Source organism: Lotus japonicus, chromosome 1, assembly GCF_012489685.1.
Source record: "Lotus japonicus ecotype B-129 chromosome 1, LjGifu_v1.2".
Classification (NCBI taxonomy): Eukaryota; Viridiplantae; Streptophyta; class Magnoliopsida; order Fabales; family Fabaceae; genus Lotus; species Lotus japonicus.
The window spans coordinates 78,890,562-78,902,969 of NC_080041.1; the positions used below are offsets into that span (position 1 = coordinate 78,890,562).

The 12,408-nt window shown below is 35.4% G+C and overlaps 1 protein-coding gene across 1 annotated transcript; it reads right to left on the reverse strand.

Moving 5' to 3' along the window:
- Nucleotides 1–1,817: 1,817 nt before the first annotated feature.
- LOC130747415 (uncharacterized) lies at nt 1,818–2,590 on the reverse strand. Its single transcript, XM_057600356.1, has 2 exons — nt 2,515–2,590; nt 1,818–2,413 (listed from the first exon to the last, which is right to left on the reverse strand). Exons 1-2 carry the CDS (start codon nt 2,588–2,590, stop codon nt 1,818–1,820), a joined length of 672 nt encoding a protein of 223 aa, XP_057456339.1.
- Between the last annotated feature and the right edge of the window lie 9,818 nt (nt 2,591–12,408).

Below are 12,408 nucleotides of genomic sequence, written 5' to 3' on the forward strand. Positions count from 1 at the left end.
CTCGGCCCATGGGCTCCTCTGTCTCCCCTACTATAGTCCATAAATGGATTTTATCAATTTTCAAACCGTATTCCTTGGGTCTCCTGACACAAAGTTTTCTGATTGCACCATATAGATTGTCTCATCAATGTTGCCATTGAGAAAAACTGTCTTGACATCATTTGATGAAGTTCCAAATCATAATGTGCAACAAGAGCCATGATTGTCATAAAAGAGTCTTTCGATGAAACCGGAGAGAAAGTCTATTTAAAGTCAATCCCTTCCTTTTGAGTATAACCCTTAGCTTAAGACGAGCCTTATTACTCTCCACATTACCATTAGAATCCCGCTTGGTCTTAAATATCCATTTGCAACCAATGGGTTTCACATCTTCCGGTAATGGGACAAGTTCACAAACCTTATTGTCTTGCATGCACTTATACTCTTCCTTTATTGCTTCAATCCAATTTTCGGAGTTGGAATCCTGCATGGCTTGCTGGAAGTTGATTGGATCAGCTTCCATCATACCATTACTTTCCTCATTTTCCTTGAGAAAGACTATGTAGTCATCTGGAATAGCATTTCTCCTTTCTCTAGTGGATCTCCACAAAGGTATTGGTTCTTGTAACACTTGTTCTTGAGGATCTTGAGTTTGTTCTTCCTCTAAAAAAAGTATCTAATCTTATTCTCCCTTCCAAACTCAATTTCCTCAAAGAAGGTGGTTGTTCCCGTCTCAAAAATTGTCTTTAATTTGGGATCATAAAATTTATAGCCCCTGGATCTTTCAGAATAGCCAATAAAGTTAGCTGCTCACTATTCGGGAGTCCAATTTTTTTTCATTTGGCCTATAAGGCCTTGCCTCAGATGGACATCCCCATACATGAAAATGTTTCAAACTAGGCTTTCGCTCAGTTCAAAGCTCATTAGGTGTTTTGGCAGCTGCCTTAGTTGGCACTCTATTTAGAATGTAATTGCAGTCTTTAGTGCTTTTCCCCAGAGTAACTCTGGCAAATTAGAATGACAAATCATACTCCTTACCATATTCTTAAGAGTTCAGTTTCGTCTCAGCCACACCATTCATGCTAGGTGACCCTGGCATAGTGTACTATGGGACGATTCCACATTCCTCTAGGTATTTTGCAAAAGGTCATGGACGTTGTTCACATGAACCATCATATCTACCGTAATATTCACCACCACGGTCAGATTTAACACTCTTAATTCTTTTGTTGAGTTGATTCTCAACTTCAGCCTTAAATGATTTGAACACATCCAATGATTGAGATTTTTCATGTATAAGAAATAAGTATGCATATATCGAATAATCATCTATGAATGATATAAAATATTGTTGATCATTCTAAGAAGGTGTTGGAAATGGTCCACAAAAGTGTCTTTCAAATCCAAAGAAAATCCAGTACACAATAATAATCTAAAATGCCATATAGCTTTCACCTCCACCGACTTGTCGTCTCCAACGTAGATATATCTTTCAACATCATTTGGCTTCCGATAGCTTAGGCACCCCTGCATTGAAACACTGATGTTATTAGTTGCACCAGAGTCTAACCACCAAGTGTTTCTAGGTACTGAAGCTAAATTGACCTCAGAACAGACCAAAGCATGAAATTTACCTTTCCTTGCACGCTAAGCGTGACATTTAGCACATTTATTTTTCATATGCCTAGACACATTGCAAAACTAACAGTTATCATCCTCTTTCTGTTTCTTTTGTGTTGGAGCATCAGCAGCTTCATTCTTGGGCTCAATAGTTTTCTTTCTTTTGCCCTTGTCTTTAGAGGTGCTAAGAAAATGAGCACTTTCTTTCTTTTCTTGCTTCAACCTTTCCTCTTCTTGCACACAAAATGAATGAGCTCGTTAAGAGACCATTTCTCCTTTTGACAGTTATAAGATATCTTAAACTGACTGAATTGTGCAGGAAGAGAAAACAATACTAAATGAATGAGCAAGTCATCCGACAACTCAAGCTTTAGCGCCTTAAGTTTTGAAGCAATATTTGACATGCCCATAATGTATTCCCTTATATTTCCTTTGCGCTGATATTTCATGGAAATCAAGTTCTGAAGAAGAGTACTTGTTTCCGCCTTATCGCTTTTTGCAAAGCGCTTTTCAATTTCAGCAAGGAAATCTTTGGCACTTCTTATCTCTTCCGAGATAGTACCCCTAAAGACCTCAGGAATGTCGCGCTTAATGATCATCAGACTCATGCGATTGGAGCGATCCCACTTCTCATAATCCTTCCTCTGTTCAGAGGTACTAGATTCTGTAGGAGAAGCGGGTTTCTCCACCCTTAGTGCAAGGTCAAGATCCATGCAGCCAAGAACAATTTCCATGTTCTCTTTCCAGTCCTTAAAATTTGTTTCATCAAGGACCAGAACTGAATTCAGATTAGCAGATATCGAACCAAGAGTAGCTGAAAATAGAACAAAAAAAAAAATTCTATGAATATACTCACATTAAGAAAAATTGAATCATCAATATGTTCAAATAATGACATAACCCATCTCAAGATACCTAGTGCACCATCAATATCATGTCTTTTGACAATAATACTAATTGCTAGTGGTCCTCTTGTTGTATGATCAAACATTGATAATAAATCATGTAAAATAATAAACCCTTCTTTGGATTGATTTATCATTCACATGTAAACGCTTAAAATTATCACATGTTTATCATCACAGGTGCGTATGAAATTCGGCCAAGCATTAACTTTTTATTTGGGGTCCATTAATACTCGCATGGATAAACATACACATGCACAAAATTTTAATATTTTTTACGAGTAATCTCCATAAAAAGAGGTCACTTTTGTGACTTTCTTATTTTAATGAACTCATTTAAAATATTAAACAATTGTATAAAAATACAAACCATAGCCAAAATTTGAACACACACTGAATTTTCCATATAATGAACAAATCAAATTTTATCAGAATGAAGTGGAAGCAATAATTTCAAATATCAATCTTTGGTTTCTGAATTGCAAACAAAAATGCAGCCTAAATCACATATTGCGGGAACAATATGAACAAATTGAAGAAACCGAAACTGAAATATTGGATCAATTAGCTTAATTACTACAGCAATTACTTTTCATGTTAGCATTTTGTAGCATATAAATCAACAAGCATTACCAAAAATGAAGCATCCATGAAAGTTGCCATTGAATCATATATATGACGTGAATTAAGAAACCCAATACTGGCACATATAAAACGTGAAAATCAAATTGTTACCAATTTCATTTTTGTATACCAATAATTCCCAACGAAACATAGGTGAAATCCTTAATCGTTAATTTAGTAATTCAACCGGTTGCAAAAACAACATGAAATCCAAGATTTCTAATATATACAAAAACCGAAACAGCTAACATGAATTAAGAACCTAAAATTGGAACCCTAACCTCAAAAAATTACTAAAATCATACATTGAATCAAGTATAGGTGGCTCTTATACTTTTGACGTTTCCAAATATTAGGGTTTTCTTTGCTTTGCTTTCCTGCTAATCGCCATTTCTTATTTCTTGTGTTCATCTTGGTTGCACAGTTTCGTACGAGAACCACCGTGAAGGCATGAAGGATCCGATGCAAAAAATTGGAAGGTTGTTGAATTAGAAAGTTGGTCAGTTGGTAATTGGAACTTGGAAGGTGATTTGAGATAAGTACTTATATACTTTGCTCTATGTGCTTACTTGGCGAGGCTGTTGCAATGGCCCGATGATGTGGCTTGCCACGTCACAGTAGGTTTTTTTTTTTTTTGTAACAGTAGGAATTAAAACCACACTATTATTTTTTGCACAAGGAATAAACCAACCAAAATAATTTACAGAGGTCTAAGTCAAAAATCCTAATTTTAGTTCCAACAATTTTGATAATTAATTTATGTTTAAATAAAATATCCTGTTAATGAAAAACAAAATGTACGAGGACAAAAACTAATTTAATATTCTTATATAATATGATTGTTATAAATTTTATAAAATTTAACACAGGGGAATGAACATTTTATCAAGAAGAATGCTAGAATATAAGTTATTAAAAGAATGACAATTTTAGTTTTTTTTAGTAATTTTAAAAATTTCAATGTAAACTTTTCATAACAATTGAATAATTTTTGGTAATATAAGCATACAGAAATAATTTAATATTTATAATTAGTTTGACCTGAAGAATTTTCATATTAATCACCAAAATAAACTTTCATATTCCAATTCATTCTATTATAAAAATTTCCTAAATATATAGTTTTCTATATTTGGTTCAGCATTGAACAAAATTTATTTATTTTTATATCATTTAATTATTTTAAGGTATTATTTACTCTTTATTATTTTTTCGATTAATTTTAATATTTGACATTTTAATAATATATTTATATAATTAGTTTTATATTTAATATTTAAATAATATTATTAGGAGGGACAATATTACATTAAGGCTATGTTTGACACGTTTAGCTGATAAGCTAGCTAAAAGCTGAAAAGCTAGCTGAAAGCTGAAAGCTGATAAGCTAGCTGAAAGCTGATAGCTGATAGCTGAAAAGCTACGTAATTTGAACAAAAGTGTTTGGTAAAACTAGTCGTTGAACAAGCTGAAATTGTAAAATAACATAAAAAGACATAGTTGTATAATTTTTTTTTATATTTAACATTACTTTATTTTCACATTAATACCTATATGATATTAATATTAAAATTATTATAAATATTTTAATTTCACTCAAATTACTTATCATCTTAAAAATATAATATTCATTTTTACTTATCTAATTTTCTATATTTTTATTAAATTAAATAAAATAAATTAAATAATTTGTAATATAAAATTATTTATTTTATTCTGAAGTAGTAATTATTTCTGTGCGGGAACGATGTAATATGAGACAAGTGTGATAACTGATAAATAAATAAGTTTTTTTCTTGGTACATCGGAAAATGAGTAGGTAAATAGGTTTAGTAAAAAACATATAAGGCTAAAGGTGAAATTTTGATAAAATAATAAGGATAAAAATGAGAATATATTTAATAAGCTATAAGCTTTAAGCTTTAAGCTACCTGAGATAGCTTATAGCTTAAAGCTTTAAGCTACTGAAATAAGCTCATTCACCAAACATTTTTATAGAGCTTTTAAGCTAGTCAAATAAGCTTTAAGCTAGTCAAATAAGCTATAAGCTAGCTGAAATGACATGCCAAACATAGCCTAAGTAGAAATGAGGTAGTCGCCCCCAAAGGAAAAAAATATTAATAGAATGATATTTCTACCCCGTTAAATTTTTTCTATTACATATTTCATTAGTCAATGTTGACTTCATTGAATATATGTTAATTTTTCCCCCTTAACATTTTTCCTTATTTTGTCCTGCTTATTAGAATAATATATATTAAATGATAATACTATTTTAACTATAAATATAGCTCGGTTAAACTCAGCTATGTGTTCTAGCTAGAAAAAAATCTTAATTCTCAAAATAACTCTATTCTCAGGCATACGATGGCAAAAGTTTCGTTTATGTTTCTTTGCTTCACAGTTTTATTTCTCATAGCATCTAAACCAGGTACTCCTCTATGTTGTTTGTTTCTCATGAAAATAGCTAAGCCTAGCTAGAATAACATGTGTACATTAATTAGCTTGGTTGATACTATGTAAAATTGTATGCAGTGTGTATTTGCTCTCAAGAAATGAAAACCATTTAAGGTCTTGATAAGGTGAATGAATTTTGCAGGTTTTAAGGCACAAGTCAATGGATTGCTCAAGTGCAACACTGTTAAAGACTGTGATATACGTTGCTATGACCAATATTATGCAGTTTGCTTTAATGGAGCGTGTGGTTGCTATTGTCCACCAAGTAAATGTCTGATACAAAGTCAAGGAGATTAAATTTAAGTTGAGGATAATTTTATGGTTTAAAACAATAATTCAATGCCTTTAGAATTATTGATATGCAATACAAGATTGAAATCATGAGATTAATATAACATTCTTAACAACATATTCATCTTATTTCTATTAATTTTTACTTTCGAAAAAAAAATTATTTGAATTTTATTTTATCTTTTTGTGTGTTTTAATTTATGTCATAGATTGTCCTCATCAATATGCGAAATGAAAGAATGATGAACAAAAAATGAATTTAGTGTAAAATAATTCAAGTTCTAATAGTTCAACTGTAAAGTGTGAAGACATGGATATAAATTCAAATCCACAATTTGAAGTTAAATATTGAATAAAAAACGATTAAAAAAATTAATTTTCTTGATTTTATTTATCATCCTTCTTTTGATTTATTTTGATTTAGAATATAAATAGTACAAAATATTAAGAAACAATTAAGTTCTTATAAAAAAATGATTTAACTCTTTTTACTAACTAATTTTTAATTTTGGAAATAATAAACACTAAGAATTTGAATATAGTCAAAGGGATCCAAGTGACTTTTGGTCCCATGTGCAATTCGACCCATTTTATCTGATATGGGAAACAAAATAATGAAGATTCACAAATTGATTTGTTGAAAAAACAATAAATCTTAATTAACATCTCAATTACACTCACATCGAGAGAAAGATAGAAAGAAAGGATAGATAAATGAAAAAATGATTCTTGATGTGATATCTTTAGGACACCCCTATATCCTTCATGTCTGTTTTTACAGAGCACCTTACAATGATGGTTTGATTGTAAGCAGCGCAGTAGAATAGGAAAACTAACAATAACTCACTGGCGAGTTAATTACATTAGGAGGGTAAGGTTGACACAATAAATAATTAGGATAACATAATAGCGGGGAACATGATCCAATTACATTGTAGTATCGAGGCTTTCTTATCTGGTTTCTTTATCTCTTTTATTTGCTTTTCTGCATGCTCACACAACTCCAACCATCTTCAATATTGATTTGCTTGAACTATGAATTACCTCTTAGACTTATTTGTACACCTTGACCCTTGAATCGGATGATTGAGACTTACATTCTTATATTACTTTAAGTGATAGAGCGCACTTCTCACATATTGATAAATTTGTGATTAATTAATCTATAAATAAATAAATAAAATCAAAGTCAATAAAATATAACACCACATTCAAATTTTCCCGTATTCTCAAGTTTTGAAACCGTCCTTTCCTTTTACATGGCGAGGGAATTCTGTGAAGAAATGGGTATCCAGAGAAGATTCTCTTCAGTGGAGCACCCTCAGACCAATGAGCAAGCAGAATCAGCTAATAAGGTGATCTTGCGACGCAGCATTCAACCACAGGGGGGACTCCATTCAACCAAAGGGAGCTTGGTTGGACGACGCCATGCTGCCCGTGGAGATAGACAATTGAAGGTATGAAAAACGATAGAAAGGGGGGTTTGAATAGCGTTTTAAGACTAAAAACTCGACCCACTTGAGATTTAAAAAACATCTCTTCAACCACCAAGAATAAAAATGCTAAGATAAGAGATAAGGAAAGCACACAAATGATTTTATCCTGGTTCACTTGATAAATCCCTCAAGCTAATCCAGTCCACCCGTTAAGGTGATTTTTTCCTTCTTAGAATGAAGACAATCCACTAATCAGAGTTTTGTTACAACTGCACTTGCTACCTGCAAAGTGACTAACAATACACTGACTTAGCTATCACTAAGATTCACTCTCTTAGTCTTCTCTAGGATCCGATCAACCTTGATCTCCTAAAGGAAAATCAAACAACTGTTTGAAGGTTTGGGTTTACAAATAAGTGCTTCTTAGAAAGCTAATAGTAAACACACTTAGTTCTATTTGAAGAAAGATTGCTAAGAAGATATTTGAATATTGCTTGCGCGTGAACAAGTTTCTTCGGCGGCATCTTTCAATCTTCAGCCTCTTTATACACTCCAAGGATTAGGGTTTGAACGTTGCATGGAGATGCTACCGTTGGAGGGCAGATCTGGAAATTCCAGGTTCTGCTGTGGCTGAATCAGTTAGGTAAGGTCGTCAGGAATGGTACAATTGCTTTTGTACTTTGGATAGCGACATGACCTTCAACCTTGTTGACTTCTGATCAGAGTGATGCTTCATCTTGGAACTTGTGAAGCTTGATCCATATTAGAGTTTTATAATCTTCAGATCTTCTGAAGCTTGATCTACTGTTCAGATTGAACATAGTACGTGCGAAAGCGTTGCAGAGGTTACTCTTTGAGCATTGTGCTTCTGAATTATGTGAAATAAGACCAGAGTCATAGCCTGTCATTACACTCAGAAAACAACATTAGAGTACCATAATTGTCCATACTTAATAGTTAACTTGTAATCATCAAAACATAGAGTTGTACTACTAGATCAAAACTTGATCTTACAATCTCCCCCTTTTTGATGATGACAAAACCAAGTATTTTGATGAACAATTCTTAAACAATAAACTGAATTCACTCAGAGTTTAGAGAATAGAGATAAACTTATTCTGAGGTGAATGGTTTATGTTGCTCATTCTGAATCCAAGTCACAGCTTGATTCTAAGCTTAGCTCCCCCTGAATCTAGGACTTAATGAAAATATTAGTAATATCTAGATTCTGAGCTAAATAATAAAAGAGTTCGGAGTAAGAATGTATGACATAGATAAAATGAAATAATCAGAGCGCATAAGAATTCAGAGTCATGAGCAGAGTAAAGGTATCAGAGTCAACTAGTATCACTTCAGAGGAAGTGAAAATGTATTCCTTATATTTGCCCAGTGACACATCTATGGTCATAAAGGTGGAACTCTTAAATTCTCCAAAAGAAAAAGAAATCACACTAGCACAGCTTACACATCAAAAACTGGGTTATACTCCCCCTTTTTGTCATAAGCAAAAAGCACGGGTTGTGAAAAACTTAGCTTGAAGTACATGGTACTCCGTCTAAGTGTAAAAAGATGGAGAAAAGAAAAATAAATTAAAGAAAAATGTTTTTTTTTAATTAATGCAGATGCAGAAGATTAAATGAAAGGGTTGAACGTTTACCACCGACCAAGGAGTTAAAAGTAAACATCTGTTATCAAGAACTAATCCTCGAGAAACTGCTTCAGCATTAACTTCTGTAGACTGAACTTAGCTTATAAATAGCGGTTAAACCAGATCAGTCTTCACATCTCATTTTCACTTGAATTTAGAATTGCAATGGTAGCCTTCATAGCATGCATCGAGCAGTTGTGGAAGAAAGCCTTTGATGAAGATCTCTTCATCAATGTACGCCATCCAGAGGAACCAAGCGTCTATAGTCTGACAAACCGGCTATTAGGCATGAGCCTGAGTCCAGAAATGGACAACATCCTCAGAAGCTTCCTCAGATTCGTGGAGGAAATGCAAGTTTGCTTCCAGAAGGAGCTGGAGCTTTATGAGGAAATCAGAGCAACAGAGGCGGCTCTGGAGACGGTGGCGGAGGGTCCTGAGAGGCAGGAACTACGCCAGAGCTTAGTCCTCTTAGAGCATAGGCAGCATCATCTGGAGCTTGAGAAAGCAGCGATGCGTAGGCAATGTAGAAAGTTGAGGAAAAATCCTCCCTTTTAAGTGTATCAATGCATTGTATGAAGTTTCTTATTAATGAATAAAAAGCTTGTTTGTTGGTTAATGTGTATGAGTGAAAATTAATTTTATGATGAACAAGTAATTATACAACACATAATGAAAACGATAATTAAATAAACAGAAAATAGATAAAGGAACATAGTTCAAGAAGAAAACAAATAAACATAGATAAAGAAAAACAGAAGAAAAGAGAGTTCCTAAAGCTAGGGTTTAGGTGTCCGCCTCAGAAGTTCTGTGCACATCTCTTTCAGACTCTGAAGAAGAACTTCATGAGAATCAAGTCTCTGTTCAATAACATCAATTCTTGAATCTGACTGAGGTTGGGTAAACGTTGCAGCTTGATCAGAGTGAGGAACTTGAGCAGATGTGGAGGCAACATCAGTAACTGGAACAATTGTAAGTGCTTGATTTCTTAGTGCCTCAGCTTCAGCTTGTAATTTAGCAGCTTGCTCCAGAGCTTCCAATCTTGCAGCTTCACGCTGTTCTGCTTCAATCTTTGCAGCTTCTTCTTATTGTTCTTTCTTCTTTCTTGCTACTTCAATAGCAGTATAGATCTGTTCTCTCGTCAGCTGTTCATTCAAAGCTTTTCTTCTTCTGAGTCGTTGACTGGCAGCTTCAACACACTTATTCTTTTCAGCATTTAGAAACCCCACCATCACTGGAACTTGATCAACCATCCAAGAACACAGATGATCCCAGTCCTCAACAACCATGTCTGGATTCTCACTGAGGTCAGTGCGACCATGCACATTGCGAACCCTTAAAGATGCTTCATGACTAAATGAGTTGATGCAATCAAGGAGGGTGTTTGGTCCAGAGTAGGTGTAGGGAACAAGAGAGAGGTTTGGTTCAGGTGATGAAGAGTGATTGCTACTAGCAACCTCAGAGGGAGAACCAATCTGCAGAGTCTGATGTGCAGATATGTTGGTCTCAAGGTTTTGATGAGAGGTTTCAGTCTCAGGGTTTGGTGATTTGTCCGGGGAATGGTTTGAGACTGACTCATCATTCTCTGGAAGAGGAGAATGAGGAGGAGGAGGTGGAGGTGGCATAGAAGCCAGAGGGACCGCTTGGATTGGGGAATCCGGAGCAACCAGAGGTTCTGGCCTGGGTCTAGAGTAGCGGTTTGGACTTGGAACATTTAGAAATTTTCAGGAATTTATGAAACTCTTTCTCTGACAAGTTGAAAGAATCGGCGAGAAGCTTCAGATTTATTGGAAGGAGAAGAAAAAAGAACATTGGTACGATTAGAAATAGTGGGACAAGGAGAGAGATCTTCTCTTTTAGAGTGTTCCTCATTTGAGTGATCAGAGGGTTGAGGCTCAGAGTTGGATTTTTCAGGGTTTGGTATCTCTTGAGCTCGTGTCTCAGAAATTATTGGTTCAGAGGGTTGTGGATTGTATGGAAGGATAATGGGTGAGGTGGAAGCAGAGGGTTTGTCAGCTTGGAGCATTTCCAGAGGGGTTCTTCCTCAATGGAAGGTTGGAAGAATGAGGCCTTAGGGGGTGAAGGATGAGAAGTTGGTTGATTAATTGGTGTGGGTTCAGGATTGGTTTCATCATGAATTGCATCAAGCAAATTTAAATCATCATCTGAATAAACAACAAACTTACTTGAAGCTCTAGCTGCAGATCTTGTGATTCTGGTAGAAGGTGCAATTCTAGCAGGCTCCTTAGTTGGTTGCAGATGAGTGACTTGAATTGCAATCCTAACCTTCTTGGCCTTCTTCTGAGGCGGTGGTTCATCATCATCATCGTCATCACCATCAGAGGGATCCTGCTCCTCAGATGCTTCAACTTGCTTTCTCTTAGTCTTCCTCTTCCTAGGAGACTCAAAGTCTGGAGAATCTTGAAGATTCCTGAAGAATTCATCCACATCAATCTCATAGCCCTGTTGCTTCAGATCATCAAGGTAGATTCTGATTGCCTCTGGGTCATCAGCCTTGGACCAGAGGGGGTAGTCCTTCAGATGGGTTCTTCTTCTTGGTCTTGCATTAGCAATTTTAACTTCAACCTTTGTTTCTATCAGACTCATTCTCTTCATGGATGTAGGAGTGAAGACATCCCCAACAATTGTTGTCAAGTCTTTAGTGCATCCTAATTTTTGCAGAGCCTTTATCAGTTTGCACTCTATGAAGAAGTCAGAAAGCAGTCTGCCAAACGGTATGTATTTGATTGCAGACTTGGGTGAAGCAGTAGTTCTTGACTTCTTGATGCACTCCTTCAGATAGGAGAAGAGAAAGTAGGGCAGGCAGACTTTGCGGTGCTCCTTGATGAAGAAAAACAACACCTTCTGGGTAAAGTTGATGTAATCTAGAGAGCTTCCCTTAGGCCTTTGATTTATGCAGTTTAGCAGAATCTTGTGCCAGATTCTCAGATCAGGATGAAGATCCTTGGTCTTGCAGTCACTTTTTTCCTGGCTTCCATGTAGAGTAAAGAGCCATGTTGACCTTCTCCTTGGTGCTTAGTTTGACTTTTGATTCCTGCAACTGGAATCTGTAGCCATTGCTTGTCTCTGCACCCAGAAGCCTTACAAACGACTTCTCAGAAATGATGATCCTCTTTCCCAGAACAAATGACACCATTTGATGCTCATTGCAGTCAGCGTGCTTCCAGAATTCCTTCACGAGTTTATCATAAACTGGACCATGGAGTCTTTGGAAATACCCTTCCCAGCCTTGAGCTTGAGCTTCAGGACGAAGATCGACCCCATTATCTGCAATGTTATCGAGGTCAAATCTCCATTCAGCAAGAACTTGGAGATCTTCTGGAAGGAAAACGCAGGTAACTGCACATTTTCTCTGAGATAGGGGAACAACATCTTCCGCATCTTGGACTTGTGCTTGAGCACCCTCTGTCGATCTAGGACGCAGAACAGG